Source organism: Rattus rattus, chromosome 3 (genome assembly GCF_011064425.1).
Source record: "Rattus rattus isolate New Zealand chromosome 3, Rrattus_CSIRO_v1, whole genome shotgun sequence".
Lineage (NCBI taxonomy): Eukaryota > Metazoa > Chordata > Mammalia > Rodentia > Muridae > Rattus > Rattus rattus.
Genome location: NC_046156.1, coordinates 53,085,219 through 53,106,327, shown reverse-complemented (window position 1 = coordinate 53,106,327; position 21,109 = coordinate 53,085,219). Strand labels below are relative to the sequence as shown.

The following is a 21,109-nucleotide window of genomic DNA, read 5'->3' as shown; positions in this document are numbered from 1 at the left end:
CAAGTTACTTAAGACTAGACTATTGGAACCCTACCCCCAGCTCTATGCTTCACAAGAAAGCCAACGTCTTAATTTTTGGGGACTTCTAACCTGGATGCCGCCATTGAGTCTGAGTGTTTCAAGTGTTCCTTGTATCACACACTCCCCTTTGTAATAAAATAAACCCGAGCTTTACGGCGTTCTTTGTTTTGTAGACAAGACTTTCCCCAGACAGTGTGATTTAACTTGTTTTAATGCAGTCTGCTATAAAAATGAAGACTTCTGCATGGCACACTTGGCCTTACAAATGTTAATGGCTAGTTAATGTTTGTGTCACACCTAGCGCATCATAGATTCTGCTGACCAGTAACAGCTTCTCTGACATGGTTAACACCCAAATTGTGAATCATGGAACTTTTACTTAGTGCACACACAATCTACTGCAAACTGAAATACTAATCTATAACATCTAGCTGAATTATTGGATCCATTTCAGGATTGTGCTTATTATCTCAGAAGATAGGAACTAGCAAAAATACACATTCCTTTTGCATATCCCCACCCCTGTATTATGCTGTAAAAGAAATATTGTTCAGTGCACCCCCTAAGAAATAAACTTCCTTATAGTATTTCTCTCTTTCTCTCTCTATATATATCTATCTCCAAACAGAGGAAGAGCACAATGCAACTTTTAAGATTACCACTTAAAGCAAGAGAGGTAAGAACACTCAGGCACTGCAGTCGCTCCTGACCGGAAGGTTCGGTTTTTGATCATCACTGGTCCGTTTGGCTCGCAATAGGAATAAATTCAATGCAGGACTGCTCTAGTTTCCCACGTCTCCGTCATTTCTGTAGTCACTTCCTAGGACATCAGCCACACTTTCATGTGCATGCACTGACCTTAATCATTTAGACTGTGAGCTGTAGAGACAACAGTGTACTCTTCTGTTGACTTGCCCACTGACTCAATGGGCTAATAAAAATATAATTAAAGGTTATTAACAACTAAATTATTAGGAAGACATTTTGTCTTCAGCTCTGTGGTTCAAGAAGAAAATCAATGTCTAATTCCTTGTGAGTTATCTAACCTGGATGGGTCCACTGAATCCTTTGGTTTTTCAAACACATGATCACCCATTCTCCTTCCCAATAAAAGGTTACAGAAGGCCAGGGGCTTCTGGGTAGATGATGGCCAGAACAATGTATGTAGACACCAAAGCCTGCCTCTCTCCCACTCTGGATACAAAACTGTAACCAGTGTCCTGAGCTGATCAGTCGGGAGTTCTGCTTGCCAAGAGCAAGACTGTTCTGTTCTGTGGACTTGGTCAGATGTGGCTGACACAGTGGAGAGGCCGGGAGGCTTCTGTCTATACAAACTCACTATGAGGGAAACAGCATAAGTTCTAGGAAGGGAGAGGCTGCAGCGTGGTAGCTTGCAAGCTAAAATCAGCTGTAGCCATGTTTGTCTAATTAGCAGCATTTGAAAACATTTAAAGTCAGTTCCTGGTACTTAAAAAAAAAACAATTTTTGAATGAGAATCTTCTTGTGGGGATTTCAATTCCATAAAAGTTTAGAGAACTGGTAACTGTGATCTGCAATTTTTGCATGGTGGCAGCTGGGGCTCAAAGGGTTGGCCCTATTACACACGACTAGGACACTGTGGCTTGCCACTGCCCCTTCTACTCCGAGTGGACAGCACGTGAGGGACTGTGCCGTCTCACTCACTTGGCCAGCTGAGTTCTGTGGCACTAGGCCTACTTTTGTGGTGCTTTCCTATCATGCTGACGATGTGAGCTTCATTTGGGATTGAAAACTTCCCTGTCTAATGAATTCCTGTTGACTGGCTGGCTCTAACTGCTTTGGTAGGTAATCTTAACATGCAATTCTGATTCTACTTGTACTGCAAACTCCAAAGCTACAATCACACTAACAGTTATGTGCTTAAGTGTGAGAATGGTGAACATGTAAAGGGGGCATGTATCATACAGATATAGGTATACTTCCATTTGGGCAAAAGTTAATTTGGTTCCATAGATAGAAGTGCTGGCAGCATGAGAATAAATGTAACAATTTGGTAAACTCTGTAATTCTGACTTACAATATTACAAAGAGTGACTTTTAAGTTATTGCTTTCTGATCACAGAATGAAGAGTTCATCGTGTCACTTCCTAGTCAAGTAAAAGCAACAGAACCAGAAGGTCCCATGGCGATGCTTGAGGATGGTTTTGAATGGAGATGTGATTTCACTGTTCAAAACCTGATGCAGGAAACTGAGAATGACTTGATTTTTCATGAGAAAATCAGCACCCCAACTGCTAAGTGCTCTGGAGGGTTTCTCAAGGGCTTTACAGAGCTCAGCCTGATGGAGTTCACGCCCTTCAGAAGGATTCCACTGTACTTATGCAAACCTCGTTTCAGAACACAAAGCTGGCATTAAACAGAGAGGATTAAAAGCAGTGTTGGTTTTTGACATTCATATTCACAGAGGATCTTATTTTCTGCAAGAAATGCTATGTCTTTTGTTTCTGCCGAAGAATCACATTCATGTGGCAGTGGATTTCAGGCACTTTTAAAACATGTTCATCTGGAATAAAAATCTGCACAAACCACTTCTGCATACTTTGAAATGAGTGCTGAGTAGTTCTAGCTCCCAAACTGACAGCAGAGCACGGCCTGCCTCAGTCAGCTTTCCCATCGCAGCATGCTGGTGACTGTCGACTTGAGATGCACGGTGTCTGAGTCCCCCTCTAGCTTAGTACAAAGAGGTGAGTCATAAAAACCCAAAGTACTCAGTTTCTACTTAAAAAAGTACAAAAAGGTAAATACACTGAATGTACTACACAGACGGCCGTAGCTACTATCAAATAAATAACAGATCTGACTCCGGGGCTTCACTCTGGGCCCTTGGATGAGTCTGGTGGAATGTCAAGTGTGAGATCACTCCTGGGGACTAGCTGCTGGTGGGCACAAGCATCTCAACATCTTTGCCATTGGCCACCACGGCACTGGGAGAGCAGCTGCTGGCAAGGTCTTCGGTGGTGGTCAAGGAGGATGCCTGGGAATGAGTCTTGGTCCCTGGAGTGGTGACAGACTGTGAAGGAGTGAGGCCAGGTTTTTTGGGTGGGATTGGTGGAGGGTTTCCTCTCTCAGCTCTGGGGATGGTTGGGGACTTGATTCCCGGAGAAAGGGGGCTCAGAGGGCTGGACACCTTCCCTGGAGTAGGTGAATGGCTGGTGTCCCCTCTAGGGTTGGCAGTGCTGGCCAGATTTCGGTAGTCTGTCCCAAAAGGAGAACTGTTGGGAGAGACTGGCTTAATTGGCCCTTGGTTAGTGAACCTGGAGAGCACCTGAGTGACAGTGTTTCGGGCCAGCTGCTTGGCAGCAGAGTTGTCTAATAGGGTAGGGGACAGGTCCCTGGATGGAGGGCTCTGGAGACCACTGGCTTGCTGATCCTGATCTGCCTGGGACTGAAATTTGTGCCGAGCTGCATGGAAGCGCTGGTTGATCCCTACTTGGTAGGAAGACTGGTAGCCTGGGCTGCTGACTGATGACCCCAAGAGACGCTTGGTTAGAACTGGTGAAGAGCAAGGAGATGATGTCAGAGAGGACGAGGCAGTGCTGCTGGGAGACAGTGAGCTGCCACTGGAAGGGAGATGACTGGGCATTGTGACTGGAATCTCAGTTCCTACAGGACACCCACCATTCTCCATCGGTTTCTCCTGGGCCGGTACTGCCGACTTCTCCCGTGGAGGCCCTTGGTTTTCTGTGCTGCTGTCTGAGGTCAGCTCCCTGGTAGTCTGTGTCTCGGGGTCACAGTGGCCATTAGCTTTTGCATATGAGTAAGGAGCACTGCTGGGACCTGGAAGCCCAGTGTCTGTCAGCTTGGTCATGATGCTGCCGTGGCTTCTTTCTGTCTGAATGCTCTCTGTTTGGCAAAACACAGACACTCGCATGGCAGGCTCTGTGGCTGTGCCTCTGGATGTGGTCACTGGCTCCTGGCCCTGCTCACTGCTGTGGCTGTGCTGCTGGGCTGCCTCTAGGTCTTTCACAAGCTTCTTCAAGCTCTCCATCTCTTCCTTCAGGGCTCGGGTCCGGTTCTCCTCTCGGTTCAGTTTGGCTCTCAGCTGCTCCCGTTCGATATCAAACTCAGACAACTGCTTCTCCACCTGGGCCTCTGTCTGCAGGCCCCGCTTCCTCTCGGCTGCCAACTCCTCCTCCAGTTTACTCGCCCGGCTCTTCTCCTTCTCCAGCTTCAGACTCAGCTCTCCAGCCTTCTGCCCCTCCTCGGCGGCCTTGCTGGTGGCCTTCTTGCACTCAAGCACCAGCATGGAAGAGAGCTGCTTGTGGCGGGAGCGCTCCTCCTCCAGCTGACTAGATAGCTTCTTCTGTTCTTTTTCAAACTTCTTCACTTGGGACTTTTCAAATTCCAACTAGGAAAAAAAAATGCCATCACACATCTTGATTAGAGTAGGAAAACAACAGGATGCACTGAAAATTACGATGGCGCAGAGCGCGCTCACTGGCTGCTCTCCGGTATTAGTTTGTACGCCATGGTGCTTAGGTTAATTAGTATTTTTGAAGTATGAGAACAGCCCACACAGAACCCCCACACACTATGATTTAATCTTTTCTTGATGACTTGGGAGGCATCTGAGTTCCTAACTGCCTGAGGGTGCACAGCGGGAATATGACGCACCGTTGTGTTTTAGGTATGCGGAGAGGCTGTAGACTCAGCCAAAACAAATAACAGAATACCATGTAAGCTGGATCTGCGCATGGATGCTGTTGGAAATCAAACTTAAAGTTGCAGCAATCATTTTGTCTGACCTTAAAAAGAAAGTAAGAAATACAGACAGCTACAATGTAATGCTGCTTCTGTTGTCTAAGACTCACTTTCAAATTGAAATCCTCCTTCCATCTGGCAGAACCACCATCCTTGGATCTGTTTTACTGTCTAACATTATCATACAGACTCTGGATGAGAGGGAACAGGGTGATCGAACCCTTCTAATCAGGAATTCCCAATTCGAGACATACTCATAGCTGGGGAAACCAGTTCAGTACCATCACCACCACATAGTACAAGAATAAACGAACAGTTGGTTCATGTCCTGTGATCTTTGTGTTGAGGAAATGATTTAATCCCAATCTGGGGTTTCTACCCCACCTTTATCATTCAGTTTCTGGCTAAAACACACACACCTTTTGTATTTACGATAAGCCTTAGTCAGCACCAGAGCTGGGCAGACATCTACCCTCTGTGCTTTTAGAGTCTACTTTCCTATTGGTAACTCCGACGTATTTACTTCCTATTGGTAACTCCGACTTCTTTACTTCCTATTGGTAACTCCGACTTATTTACTTACTGTGATGCATCTGTGCTGCTCTTAACTCCAATTGGCTAGTCCTCAGGGCCACGTTTTCATGGCTCACCTAAGCCATGGTGGCTTCTCCTCTATCCCTCTCCTGTCTTCTTTTTCTCGTGGTTCTCCTCTGACCCCCAAGCCTGGGAACTGTAAACCCTGCCTATGTCTCGTCTGCCCGGCTATTGTCTGTCAGCATCGTTATTCATCAATCAAATATAACCTGGGGGCAAGATTACACAGTCACTGGGGTCTACATGTAGATTGTCTCATCTCTGGGACAACCAGATCTTAGGGACCCAATATGAGCATTAAAATACACGCAAGACCAAACCTCAACACTCTGCTTCAGGCATACTGGTTTGTGACAGGCCATGCTGTCACTGCAGGTTGTGCAACAACAAAAAGCCTGAAACTCAGAGACCTCTAAAGGATGCACAGGAATGACAGTTCCACAGGTGATCTATGTTTGTTTAATTTTTAAAATTATGTATGCCTGTGTGTGTGTATGTCTATGTGTAAGTGTGTGTGAGTGTGTGTGTGTATGTGTGTGATTGTGTGTGTATGTGTGTGATTGTGTGTGTGTGTTTGAGTAAGTGTGTGTGTGAGTATGTGAGTGTGTGTCTGTGTGAGTGTGTGTCTGTGTGTGTGTATGTGTGTGAGTGTGTGTGTGAGTTTGAGTGTGTGTGTGTGTGTATGTGTGTGTGTGTGTGTGTGTGAGTGTGTGTGTGTGTGTGTATGTCTCAGTGTGTATATGTGAGTGTGTGTCTGTGTGTGTGTATGAGTATGTGTGAGTTTGAGTAAGTGTGTGTGTGTGTGTGTGTGTGTGTGTGTGTGGCATAGGCTATGTGTTACTGTAGACAAGAGGAGGGCATTAGATGCCCTGGAGTTGGAGTTACAGGCAGGTGTGAGACACCTGATATGGATGTCAGGAACCAAACATGGGTCCTCTGCAAGAGCAGTGCTTGCTCTTAACCACTGGGCCATCTCTCCAACCCCAAGTTATCCATGTTTAAAAAAAAAAAGACATTTTGGAAACAGATGTGATAAACCTGGAACATTTTATCTTTTTTAAAAAGACTTATAATGTAATTCTGCACACTGAAGTAAACCTAAGTGTCACTCTAGGCAGAGTCGTCACGATCCCTCTTCCTGATTACCTGTTGTGTCAGTCTCTCCCTCTCCTTCTCCAGCATGTAGGTGACATCATCTCCTTCCGCGGTATCTTGTGCATGCCTCTGTCTTTCTTCTTCAAGATCCAGGATCACCTGTAAAGGATTTTCAAGCATTTACTTCCAAATATCAACTCAACACTTAGACCACTCAACATCTAAGGGTTCCAGTTAAAGAAGCAAACAAAGGAAACCAGCCAGGCTGTGGAGGCATGTGCTATCTAGCAGGGTGAGAGACAAGTGAGCTATATGCTAGAAAACAGTATTTACTTTGTTGAAGCATGTGCTGAAGAATGCAAACAGAGACATGAGAGAACTAATAGCTGTGGGGGTTGGGAAGGTTTGAGGACCAACAGAATTCTGGGAAATTATATGTAGTTTGGTAGGACTAGGGACCATCTACTGGTGTGAGCACTGTGGGGTGGGTGGTACCACACAAGGCTGAGGTGTTCCTCTCAATGCTGTCATGGAAGGCAAAGCTCAAGCTCGACACTAAAGGTCAAGTCAAACAGAACACCCAGTGCCTTCTTAACTACTAACACACGTTTGCACAGCCAGATTAGCTGAGAAGACTCTGACTTCGCTCTATGTGCAGAAAGCTCAGCTATCAGGATCCTACCTGGTGACTATTCACGAGAACTTAACGACCTGCACATTTATCCTATTTCATCTATCCTGGTGCTGAAGGATCTACCAGTTCTATGAGAATACTAGCAGAAATGGACATTTCCCATGTGTTGGGCCCAAACCACACAGCACCCAACATGCGAAGGCATCATTCAGGAGCGTCTGTTTCAGAGGTGGCTCAGCCTGGACCTCCAGGGCTGTCAGTTACCTCGAAGGCCAACTCTCATGATGTCTCAGAACAATTTTAGGAATGAAGAAAGAAATTTTCTATAACACGAAACCACATTTTAAAGTTTAAAATGAAAACAAAAGAACAAACATGGTGACACATGCCTGTCATCTCAGTACTCAGAAGGCAGAGGCAGGTGGATTTCCATGACTAGTGAGGTTAGCCTTGTCTACACAATGAGTTTGAAGCCAGTCAAAACTCTACAGACACAGGGAGATCTAGCATAAAAAAAAAAAGTTTCTATATACATATACATGTATATATAAACTAAAATTAAGATGTATTAGTATACTTCCTGTTGCGCTAAAAAAAAATCTAGTTTTTAAATTAAATAGAAAGCCTTTAGTTAAATGTATTGTCTAGTTTGAGAGCACTTTAAGATTACAGAAAGGGGGGTTGGGGATTTAGCTCAGTGGTAGAGCGCTTGCCTAGGAAGCGCAAGGCCCTGGGTTCGGTCCCCAGCTCCAAAAAAAAAAAAAAAAGATTACAGAAAGGAATAAAAAGACTACAGAGTCTCAGAGATGAGAGACTTAAGTAGGGGAGAATGTTTTTTAAAGGATTTATTGTACTTATTTATGCCTGAGAGTGTGTGAGTACCACATGAGCGTAGTAGCTCACGGAGGCCAGAAGCACTGGATTCTATGGAGCTAGAGTTACAGGTGGTTGTGAGCTGCCTGACGTGCGTGTGTTAGAGCTGAACTGGGTCCTTTGGAAGAGCAATCAGTGCCGTTCACTGCTTAGCCGTCTCTCCCGGCTCCAGACAGGAGTTTTAAGAACATTCTGAAATGGCAAGCAAGCTTGGGGAGAGGCAGCGCTTCAGTACCAGGGAGTGAGCCATCTCACCCCGCAGGCTCCCAAAGAGCTGGAACCTGGAAGTAGCAGGTGCTTCAGGAAATCTGGTTCAGAGTCTGGATTTTCAAAAGATTAGATAAAGACTCTTCCTTAAACTTGGCAGGGGAAGCAGTATCTGCAATCCCAGTGCTTGAGAGATAAAGTCAAAAGGTCATCTTCAGCTACCCAATGACTTAAAGGCTGAGGAGGGTGGTGATGGTGGTGGTGGTGGTGGTATGCGTGTGTGTCACACAAATCCATGTTTCAAACAACAAAGGTAAAGCTACCTTTGAGTACTGGGGGCATTGAGAAAAGGGAAAAAGATGTATGTGCCTGAGGAACTCTCCTTCCACTGCAAGCAGCATGACCAGATCATCTGCTGTTGAGAGCCTGATCTTTCTGAGAGGACCAGGGGTTAGTTATTAGCCACAGCACAGCAAAGGGTAGATACAAGGAGTCTTTGGCAAACTTGGACAATAAGCTTAGTCTACTTACGGACCTTTAAGTACTAACTCATTACAGGCAAATTTAGTGCCCAGCTTGGGTAAAACACCCAAGAGCAGAGAGGTACTTTTTTTGGCATGGTAAGGCCTACCTTCCCAAGTACAAAAGGTCATCAATGGTGATACAGCACGAGCCTAAGGTCACCCTGGGCTGCAAGAGACTGCCACAGAAACCAATCAACAGACCAAATCAGGTAAATTACTTAGTCTCAAAATTTAATGGAACTTAAAACAAATTGAGACAGAGTGTATTAAGGAATTTTCAATTATTTTTAACTTTCTCCTCTCTCTAATTACCTAGATCTGCAAACTATAATACACCTTCCATGACACCTAGGACATGACCTACAACATTTAGTACAGGTCAATTCTGTATGAACTGCAAATAAGACTGCCACCATAAAGGATCTGGTGAAAATTTTCTTAGTTACTGCCCCAACTTAGGCTGTGTTTCACCACATTGCCATTAATGCTCTAGAAGACACACTGGGTTAGACACACTGCACAGATGCTCTAGATGACACACTAGGTTAGACACACTGCACAGATGTTCTAGATGACACACTGGGTTAGACACACTGCACAGATGCTCTAGATGACACACTGGGTTAGACACACTGCCACAGATGTTCTAGATGACACACTGGGTTAGACACACTGCACAGATGTTCTAGATGACACACTGGGTTAGACACACTGCACAGATGCTCTAGATGACACACTGGGTTAGACACACTGCACAGATGTTCTAGATGACACACTGGGTTAGACACACTGCACAGATGCTCTAGATGACACACTGGGTTAGACACACTGCCAAGGATGTTCTAGATGACATATTGTGGGTTAGACACGCTGCACAGATGTTCTAGATGACACACTGGGTTAGACACACTGCCAAGGATGTTCTAGATGATATATTGTGGGTTAGACACGCTGCACAGATGTTCTAGATGACACACTGGGTTAGACACACTGCACAGATGCTCTAGATGACATATTCTGGGTTAGACACACTGCACAGATGCTCTAGAAGACACACTGGGTTAGACACACTGCACAGATGCTCTAGATGACATATTCTGGGTTAGACACACTGCACAGATGCTCTAGATGACACACTGGGTTAGACACACTGCCAAGGATGTTCTAGATGACATATTGTGGGTTAGACACGCTGCACAGATGTTCTAGAAGACACACTGGGTTAGACACACTGCACAGATGCTCTAGATGACACACTGGGTTAGACACACTGCACAGATGCTCTAGATGACACACTGGGTTAGACACACTGCACAGATGCTCTAGATGACACACTGGGTTAGACACACTTCCACAGATGCTCTAGATGACACACTGGGTTAGACACACTGCACAGATGTTCTAGATGACACACTGGGTTAGACACGCTGCACAGATGCTCTAGATGACACACTGGGTTAGATACACTGCACAGATGTTCTAGATGACACACTGGGTTAGACACGCTGCACAGATGCTCTAGATGACACACTGGGTTAGACACACTGCCACAGATGTTCTAGATGACACACTGGGTTAGACACACTGTACAGATGTTCTAGATGACATATTCTGGGTTAGACACACTGCACAGATGCTCTAGATGACACACTGGGTTAGACACACTGCCACAGATGCTCTAGAAAACACATTGGATTAGACACACTGCACAGATGCTCTAGATGACACACTAGGTTAGACACACTGCACAGATGCTCTAGAAGACACACTGGATTAGACACACTGCACAGATGCTTTGGAAGACACACTGGGTTAGACACACTGCACAGATGTTCTAGATGACACACTTGGTTAGACACACTGCACAGATGCTCTAGAAAACACACTGGATTAGACACACTGCACAGATGCTCTAGATGACACACTAGGTTAGACACACTGCCACAGATGCTCTAGATGACACACTGGGTTAGACACACTGTACAGATGTTCTAGATGACATATTCTGGGTTAGACACACGGCACAGATGCTCTAGATGACACACTGGGTTAGACACACTGCCACAGATGCTCTAGAAAACACATTGGATTAGACACACTGCACAGATGCTCTAGAAGACACACTGGATTAGACACACTGCACAGATGCTTTGGAAGACACACTGGGTTAGACACACTGCACAGATGTTCTAGATGACACACTTGGTTAGACACACTGCACAGATGCTCTAGAAAACACACTGGATTAGACACACTGCACAGATGCTCTAGATGACACACTAGGTTAGACACACTGCCACAGATGCTCTAGATGACATATTCTGGGTTAGACACACTGCTCTAGATGACACACTGGGTTAGATACGCTGCACAGATGCTCTGGATGACATATTCTGGGTTAGACACGCTGCCACAAATGACACATTTAGGTTAGGCTCTTTTAGGCCATAGGCAACTTTTGGAATTTGACTAAAAGTATAAAAAATACCCACCTTCCATAAAAATGCATACAGTTCTGATGTTTCAGGTATTTCTGGGGCCTTGTGGATGGAGTGTGACCTATGGTGGTTAAGGACTTATCCTCTGGACTCAGTGAAGAGAAACAAGGGCTGACAGGCAAGAAGATCCAGCTCAGGGTCAACTCACCAGATGTGGCGTTAGCAGAGAGCTCATAACCATGAGAACAAACTAATGTCTACTAAGTCTGCTGATGTCACTTTCCTGACTAAAATGTCTCCTACAAGCCATTGTGTTTGCCTATCTTGTAGGTCTAAATTTAAATGGATAGCTTTTTAAAATGCAGATTCTTGCCAAACCTCACTTGCAGGCAAAGAACAAGCTGGAGAATGAATGCACACGCTGGAATTCTCAAACATGAGACTGCAGCGAGCACAGGTTGGCCCTCCTACCTTGGAGCTATCAGTACCAGAGTGCCTGGCCCACACTCCCAATCCAGTATAGAAAAAACTTAAAAGCAAGCCATCCCAGAAGCCGTTTGCACCTTACACCTTGTGATGAAATGAGAAGTCAGAATGAATGGAAACAATCTCCATGCTTGGGTTTATCAGGTGGGTTTATACTCTCTCTCTCTTCCCCAAATACCTGTTAATCTTTTTATTTATCACTTAAATAAGCAGAGAATGCTATGTTCAGCTACAAGCTTGGTTAAACACCAGCTTGCTGCTAGAGTCTGGAAGACCGAGACTTGGAAAAAGAAAAAGCACCAAGTATTCTGGAGAGACACATCGCGAATAAATGTCATCTTTAGTAATGTCTGGACCTGCGCAATGATCTGTTTCTCTTTGTGCCCTGACTCCTGTGTAACCGAAGAGTCTTTATGATACTCACAAGCTCCCCAGCCCCTCCAATGCCCATGAACACTGGTGGCTGGCATGAGTCCTCTGAGGACTTCTGAAGCACATGTCTGCCTATGGGCAAGCCTACCTTGCGGTGCCGGCTCTCGGCAGCAGCCAGCTGGGACAGCATGCGCTCCTGCATGTTCTTGCACTGCTTCATCACTGCCTTGAGGATAGAGAGGGGGTTTGTGCACACTGGCTGCTTCTCACTGTCATTTTTCTCTTTCAGTGTTTCAAAATCTCTCTGAAGAGCCATTAGAGGGTCACTGATATTGTATTTTCCATAGCGTTCTTCAATGAAAGTATCTCTGTGTTGGGCCTGAGGATAAGAAAAAACAAACAAGAAACCAAAACCATTAAAGAGAGGAATGTGCTGCAATACCAAAGGTGGTAGCATTACTGTAAACCTGACTACAAATCAGGAGACATCAGGAGGTGGCGCCGCGCAGCAATACAAACACTGACCCAGTATTAGACATTGTCCAGAGCAGGTATGGCCATATCAACTTGGGTGATTTCATGGCCTTATAAGGTAGCACTAATTATCTCCACCATGCAGTGAGAAAACCATCAGAAAGAGGCTAGTTACTCGTTTAGCTGACTGTCAGAAGAGGTACTTAAACCCAGTTAGCATGGCTCTGAAAGTCCCAAGTCTTAAAGCAGCAAATCCACTGCCTCCACTTGTCTGTGTTACCTTCAGGTTTATCTTATCTTTCTTCTGTATGGCATTTGCATTCCTAAAGTGTTAAGCCGATGACTTTATCGGTTTATATACTTAGAGACAAACGAGGTGCCAGCAGGCATTCGAAGATGCCAGTGTGGACAGAGGACAGTTCAGGACTCCTAGTGATCTGTACGGAGAGAATTTGGTGTACTGCTGATGGGTCAAGAGTGGGTAGGTACATATAACGACAGCCGCAGATAAAACCCCTTCTACCTCCTTCAAATTCTACCCCCTTCACAATCTCCGATCACGTTCCTTAAGTCCTTTCTGCTCCCCCAGGTATCTAAGGATCAACAAATGTTTGGAAAGATACTCCAAAGTTTCCTTATCTTACCTCTGTCCAGGAAAGCTTTAGGAATTACATGGTATGAGCAACAAGTACCTCATGTATGTAAACAATGGCATTAGCAGTTTCTACACAGGCTGGGCATGGGAGCCTATGCTTTTATACCCCAGCACTCAGGAGGCAGAGGCAGGTGGATCTCTGTGAGCCTGAGACAAGCCTGAGCAACATTCTGAGACCCTGTCTCAAAACAATTAACAAACAAAAGTGACAACAAACAAACTATGAAGAAACCCCCAATGCTGGCCATGGGTGGCACAAACCCACAACTTTGCATGAGAGGTTGGGATGAGGAGATCCTAAACTGAGGTCAATCTGGGCTATCCAGTGAGACCCTGCCTCAAAACAAACACAGTTTCTGTTGGACTTCTGGTTTGACCTGCAGCCATCCTATCATGGATGGTTGGAGAAGCGTGAGGATATTTGCAGTAGATGCAGACATTCAAGTGGAAGTGCCCTTCTTTCTCTTTAAAAATCCCTGTGTGGGCTGGAGTATGGAGGAGGCCCTTGGCTGGGGAGGAGGCTGGCCTTGGACTCTGGCGGGACTGACAGGCAGGAGCCACTGCACTTGGCCTCTTTCCTGGAGTCTCCGATAGCTCCTGCCCTTCTTATAAAAGCAAGTCTGCATCATTAGCGTAGTAAGTGACTGTTACTGTCACTGAGATTGGTTTTGTAGCCCGAAAGAAAGAGAGTAAGCTGGAGTCTTTTCAAATGTTATGTTAATGACATTTTCTTTTCAAAACACTGTGGAGAGTTAGGATGGGTGAGCAGAAGCTGGGACATTGACTCTGGTCATGGAACAATTGGTGACCCGATGCTAGTTCTGCCAAGAAGCTGCTTGTCAGGTTTGAATGTAGAGTTAACTAATCCTAGAACTCAACTTTAAAAACCTACATGGTGATTATCCTGTGTGACCAGTAGGCATCAGAGTCATAAGCAGTAGTAGCTTCTCTGCTGAGGCCACTCAGCCTGAGAACAGTTGTTAGACTGTCTGCCTTCTGATACTTCAGAGTGACTCCATAGTCATCTGCATGGTTAATTACAACCCACACCAGCACAACCCACACCAACACACAGCTTCACCTACAACTCTAAAGTCGTTGTGGACAGACTAAAAGGCTCTGGTCACACAGCAATTCCACCACAGGGTCAAACACAAAAAAGGTCAGCTCCAAGGTTGTATTTATGATATCTAACACCAGGAAAACGAGAGACATTCATTTTTCAACCAACTTAAGGGTTACATGTTTAACTGTAAAAAACAGTACTAAGCAAAACTAAAATTCTAAAATGTAATGAAAATCACTTTCATGGGGTGTGTGCTGGCTGCGGCTGGTGCCTAACGAGCAACGACTTCAGCCTAAATGATACTCACTTTACCTCACGTGTCACCTGATGGCCAGGAACCTAGGACCAAGGGTTAGCTGGGTAGTTCTGGATTGCGATCGCTAGTCACCATGGCTTAAGTGTTGGTTTCCCACAGTGCATGAACAGTGTCCATGTAACAAGACCATCTCAGGAGTGCAGCCCAACCTTGGAACATTCCAAATGGGACCACACAGGGTATGAGTATCAGGAGGGAGCTCACTGAGGCTGGCCACAGTCAAGGAATGAGATATGCTGCCACCAACATTACATTATAGGGTAAAATATCGTTAATATTTTAGATATTTGTAGCTATTAAAAATGTACTTGAGGGGCCAGGTGTTATCTTGGGTTTGAGCTTTGGAGAAACTTGGTAATAAAGTTAAAACCAATCAATTTCCTATTTCCGAATTTTTGCTTCAATGACAATATAAACTTCAGCTGAACAGAAATTCCTACATTGTCAGAAAAGACGTTGGTCTTTCATTTCAGAGAAAAGGAAAACTCTGGCTTGCTAGACAGACTGACAACAGAGGTATGATCAACAGCTAGAGCAGCAGTCACCTATTACTCCTTCATTTCCACTTCGCAGGCTGGAGGAAACCCACCAGTAAAGAAAGCTTAAAATAACGTCACAGACCAGCCTTGGAGACGCCATGCCTAGTCTCCAAAGCCCCAGCTGTGTTATCACTGTCTTCAAAAAGAGCCAGGCACTCCGACTGCGGCAGGAGAACTGAGAGTTCCCAGCCAGCCCGAGTCACATGAGCCACACAGAAGATTTTGTTTCAAGGAGTCATCCCCCCACCCCAAAGAAATAAAGCCGTTCCCTTTTCTGCCTTCCTGGTGTAACATGTGTAATGACACACGAGTGTGCATATCCCACTCTCGGGCAGGACACCAGTCACTATACTCTTTGGATGAGAAGTGGTCTGAATCTAAAGGTAAAGAATTAGTCTAGGACAGTTCAGTTGGTAAGAGTGCTTGCCTAGCATGCATGGAGCCCTGTGTTTCATCCACAGCATAGCACAAGACTGGGTGTGGTGATGCAAGTTTGCAGTTTCAGTACTTGTGAGGTGAAGGTGGTGGATCAGAAGTTCAAGGTCATTTCTAGCTAAATATTAAGTTTGGGGCCAGCCTGGGCTACACAAGACCCTGTCTTAAAGCAATGCAAAACAAATCAGTAACTTGGCACACAAGATGGCTTAGCTGGAAAAGGTACTGCTGCCAAGCGTAATGCCCTCAGTTTGATCTTTGAGACGTGAACTGTGGGAGAACCGATCCTGTAAGTTGTCCTCTAACTTCTACAAGAGTGCGGTGGCATGTGTCCCCCCAAATAAAAATAGTATTTCAACTGCCTTTGAAGTAGGATGAACTTCAAACACTCCCTTCAAAGTAGTCTTCAGGCACATATATTTATGAAGGCAATTATTGACATAAGATTAGACAATTATTTATTATTATTTGACCACAGCGTCCTAAATTCTATTCAGGACTGAGAGTGGATTTAATCCAAGTAGCTGTAAGTGTAGCTGCAAGGAGTGGTATCAACACCCTAATTCCAAAGTCTGTAACAGCTTCTGAAGAAACCAAAGGAATGTGGAGTATGTCTGTCCTTCTGTCAGATCCCTTCCCTCCAGGAAGGAGGCTATGGGGCTACGGTACTTTCTGGCCTGGACCCTCTTGCTTACTTTTTGATGTGGGGAAGAAAATGTGTATGGGAATTCAACAGGAAAGAAAGCACAGATAAAGAGCAAATAGTCCTGAACATAAATTAAGGATTTCAATGTACATAAAAACCAAAAAAACAAAAACAAAACCCTTCACCTTTCCTTTCCCAGTAGTTTTAGGTTCACAACAAAATGAGGGAGTTAGAGACTTTCTTTACATTCCCACTGACCATGCCAAGGGCTTTCCCGACTCCCACCTCTCATCAGAATGGGTCCTAGAACCCAGGACCTCCTCGGTAAGCAGCGAGGCTACAACTCCAGTTCTTTACCTTCCTGCCAGGTGACCACACATCCCTTAGGTCACAAAGAAAGTGTAAAAACAGATGCTGAGGCTGGGTGGTGGTTGTGAACGCATTTAATCCCAGCACATGGGAGGCAGAAGGCAGGGAGATCTTTGAGTTTGGGGCCAGTAGAGTGAACAGAGAGAGTTCCATGACAGCCAGGGCCACACAGAGAAACTGTCTTGAAAAACCAAACCAAACTAACCAGCCAACCAACCAAACCAAAAAAGCAAAAACCAAACCAAACCAAACCAAACCAAAAGCCAGACACTGACCGTAAACCGAAAGAGAAAATCCAAATGGTCAAGAAGTACACATTAGGATTCAGTTCAGGGCTGAAGAGACAGCTCAGTAGGTAATAGTTCTTTCGGTGCAAGCAGAGGTTATTTCAAGCTTGTTCCTCCTAGGTGACCCCATGTATGTTGTGTCCCCTATGTCACAAAGCAAAGTCTGCTTTGGATTAGGCCTCAACTATAAACGACACTGGAACAGAAGAAAGACTGACTGCTGACTCTGCTTTTCCACTTAAGGTAAAAGGAATATATAAATTCTAATACAAAAAGGTATCAGTATTACTATCTTATTTTAAACTTACAAATGTTACAAAAGTCGACAAACTAGAAGAGATTTGGCTGTACATCAAACATCAATATACAAAACAAACAAACAAAACCCCCAAATAACCAAAATATCCAGGAGTACGAAACTTTGCATACAATTATTTAGTGCTTTATTTTTGCTGGGCAGTGCATATGCTGTGATGTTGATGGTGACAGAGGAAGGCAGACTTGAACATGTGAGACATAGCTCTCCGTCTTCAAGGAGAAGAAAATCTACACTTTTGGGACAAACTCAACATGAGCAAGGGCAGGCAGCCTCTGCTTGCTTAATGGTTTCTAAACAGCATCTCTCATGTTTAGAGGACACCAAGTGAGTTTATTTGATTGGAATTTTCTAAGACAGACTTTAAACTCCCAGGGAATAGGAAGGAAAAGGCCAACCCTGGAAGTGGGTGGGTTCTGGCAGATAAATGGTACAATCAGTGACTTAATGAAACACAGGAAATAGGTAAGGTAGTGGTGATTGTGGGGAAGCACATGACCCCAAACTCCTGGAGTGCTATATAATGGGACTAACACACAGGCTATGAACCTGAAAATCTACTAGAAATGAACTTTAGGCTTTTAATCACTGTGTACTGAAAAAGCACAGGGCTCAGTGAGTATGGGTATTTGCAGCCAAGACTGACAATGACAACCTGGATTTGATCCCTGGGACCTACACACCAGAAAAAAAGAACTGACTCCCAAAAGTTTCCTCTGACCTGTACAGGCTGGTACCAGCTAAGCTGTGTGAGCACTTGTGTATGTTGTAGGAGTCGGTTCAGAAATCACAGCTACAGCCAGGTGTGCTGGCACATACCTAATCCAGCACCGGAGAGCCAGAGGCAGGTGGTTTTAATGAGTTCCAAGCCAGATAATGATACATATTGAGACCCTGCCTCAAAACAAACAAAGAAGCAAACAAACAAGTAAGTTACAGTCAGGACCCATTTTGCAGTTGCACAGCTTCCATTGTCCCTCCTCAGAGTCACCCTAGAAGAGGGCTCTCCTTAGCCACATTTAAAGAGCTCCTTTTCCAGGTCTACTGCTGACTGGGGTGCCAAGTGTACCCCACCACTGAGCAATAGCACATGTGAGCCCCATCTAAAGCTAAGGACTTTACAAAGATTACTTTATTTGTATTATGTATATGTGTCTTTGTATGTACTCACGAGTGCAAGTCCTGGGAGGCTTCATACGAAACCTTGGAACTGGAGTCACAGGTAGGCGTGAGCTGCCTGATGTGGTGTCGGGAATTAACCCTGAGTCCTCTGGAAGGTTAGCATGCTACACCCTGGCCTGAAGTTAGTTTGTACTAACTTTCTGTTTTAGATTTATTTGTGTGTGTGTATGTACACATGAATTTAAAAAGAAAAACATTTAAAGTAGTGTAAATTTGGAAAATAGAGGAAAAAAAGATGATGATGAACATTTTCTACAAGATACAAAAACTCCCAAACCCTGAAAAACAAATCCTCAGTTGGGAGTGGTGATGCAAACCTTTGATCCCAGTACTGGGGAGGCAGAGGCGGAAGGATCTCTGTGAGCTTAAGGATAGCCTAGTCTACAAAGAGGGCTCCAGGACAGAGAGCTACAAAGTGAGAGACTGTCTCAAACTACCCCTGGCCCAACAGAAAGAGAGAGAAAAAACAAAGGAGGAAGAAAAACAAGTTGCAATAAATACAAACTCCACAGAACTAGGATAAGTAAATGCATTCTGAAAGTCAGTATCTGTAAATCAGACAGATGCTCCTAAAGCCCTCAGCTGGACGGTGTGGGAAATATATTTTCTTTAAGTACCCAGAAGGTAGGGACAAAGAACACTGCTATTTAACACTGTACGGCTAGAGTAACCTCAGTGGGAGAGAGTCTTGCCTAGCTAGCATTTTTAAGGTCCTGGGTTTGGGGGTGAGGGTGGGATCGGGAAGGCAGAGCTCCCATTATTATCCATGGGTGGGGCAGTGAGGTGACTCCATCTCACCTTGACAAGAAAGGATATTAAGACAAAATGTTAAAATGGGGTGGGGCTGGAGAAAAGGCTCAGTCATTAAGGGCACCGACTGCTCTTCCGGAGGACCTGAATTCTACTCCCAGCACCCACGTGACAGCTTACAACTGCTTGTAAGGCCAGTTCCAGAGGATCTGATGCCTTCTTCAGGTCTCTACTGCTACTGCATGCGTGTGGTGCACAGACATACATGTAGGGAAAACACCCATATACATAACATAAAAATAATTTTTATTTAAAAAAAATTAAAGTGAGAACATTTGTTTCATTACACGAACACAGCCAGTGGCAGAGGGGTGAAGAGCAGTCATTTGCATCCTTTACGCAGATAGGAAAGCAGACGCCAAGCCATGACTTCCTGTCTGAAGAACAAGCTGTTCCCAGAGATGCAAATGACGTGGCCCGATGGGAAGTATCAACAGTGGACGCTACAGTTACGCCTCCCTTCTAAAGAGCACCAATACATGCTGTCTAGTTCTGAGAACTGAGATAGTCATGTGAGGCTTAAAGGGTCTCAACTCATCCTTCATGTGACACAGAGCTGTGAGTACTACAGAGGCTCTGGACACTGGGCTTCCAGAGTTAGGGGAGATTACGTACTGGTTCCTCATGGAATTGACACTTCACGGAGGTAGGGACCACAGATTTACATACAAAATAGAAAGATCCTTGTAAAGTCCAATGCTTATCAGAATTAACACATACAGCCACGGAGGGCATGTTAAGAGGCATGTGGAAGAAAAAAAATGATGAGAATATTAAGACAAGAATGCCAATGACACCAAAGAAAGAAAGTTTAAAAAACAAGATGAGGGGCTGGAAAAATGGCTCAGTGTGTAAGAGCACTGGCTGCTCTTCTCAAGGACCCAGGTTCAATTCTCAGCGACCACATGGTGGTTCACGGCTGCCTGTTACTTCAGTTCCAAGGGAATCCAATGCTGTCTGTTAATCTACACGGGCACTAGGAATGCATGCAAGTGGTATACAGACACATAAGCAGGTGAAAAACTTATACGCATTTTATATATATATATATATATTTTATATATATATATATATATAAAATGGCCTGAGGTATGAAGTCTGTTTGATGCCTGTCAGCTACACAGCAGCGCCCTGTCTCAAGGACTGCCCCACGCCCTCCTGCACCACCGAAAGTCAGATGCTTACGTAACTTAATTAGAAGGGATCATCAGGGGCTGGAGGCTCAGAGGTGGAAAGTTTGCCTTACGTGTTGGCTAGGTTCTGGGTCCGCTCTCAGCACAGGGGTGGTGGGCATTAGAAGTTACATGTGCTTTCAGCAGGAAGAATTCAAGTTGAGTGACAGAGGTAAAAAGTAAACAGGAGACACAGGCAGAGGAGGCAGAAGACAGACAACACTGAAATAAACACCAAGTGTACCAAGGAGACGGAGGATGGCAGGCACTCATAACGTGAGGAGCCTCGTTTAAAAGGAACAGAAAGAAGAGACTGGTCCAAACAGGCCTTACACCAGGGGCAAGAAGTAATGTAAGGGAAGAAATCGGAGGACCAAGAGACGGCCTGGAACTGATGAGTATGCAAGGAAGCCAGAAAGGGAAGGCTGGGGAGATGCTCGGTTGGCGTGCCCAGTATGCACGTGACCCCGGGCTCAAGCCACAGCCCTATCAAACTATGCACCCCAGCACTCATCACATCTCACTGTTTAGTTAACTGAAGTCCTTCTTGACTGCAATCCAACTATTTCTGAGTCTGAGATGTCCTGGGCCATTTCATCTATCTTTCCTCTCAGAAAGTCTCCTGAATGCTGTTCCTGGGCCACTTCTAAGCAATGACATATATTTAGGTGCACATGTATAAAACCCAATGGCTTCACTGGAGAGGCTGAGGCAGGGAGGCTGCTACAAGCTCGAGGTCAGCCTGGATATGGGCTGCATGGTGGCTTCAAGGCCAGCTTGGCATGCAGTGAAAACCCTACATCCGGGAACATTCCACAGTGAGATGTACCGGCTGTGTCTTGGCTTGCAGACGTTTT

The 21,109-nt window shown here is 45.0% G+C and overlaps 1 protein-coding gene across 1 annotated transcript in view; it reads right to left on the bottom strand.

Moving 5' to 3' along the window:
- Positions 1 to 214: 214 nt before the first annotated feature.
- Cttnbp2nl (CTTNBP2 N-terminal like) overlaps positions 215 to 21,109 on the bottom strand; it is a 46,912-nt gene continuing 26,017 nt past the window's right edge. Inside the window, exons 4-6 of the mRNA XM_032897567.1 lie at positions 12,134 to 12,364; positions 6,503 to 6,610; positions 215 to 4,409 (exon numbers count right to left, since the gene is read on the bottom strand). Of these exons, the coding sequence (XP_032753458.1) occupies positions 2,931 to 4,409; positions 6,503 to 6,610; positions 12,134 to 12,364 (1,818 nt within the window). The 3' untranslated portion in view covers positions 215 to 2,930. The remainder of the gene's footprint in view (positions 4,410 to 6,502; positions 6,611 to 12,133; positions 12,365 to 21,109) is intronic.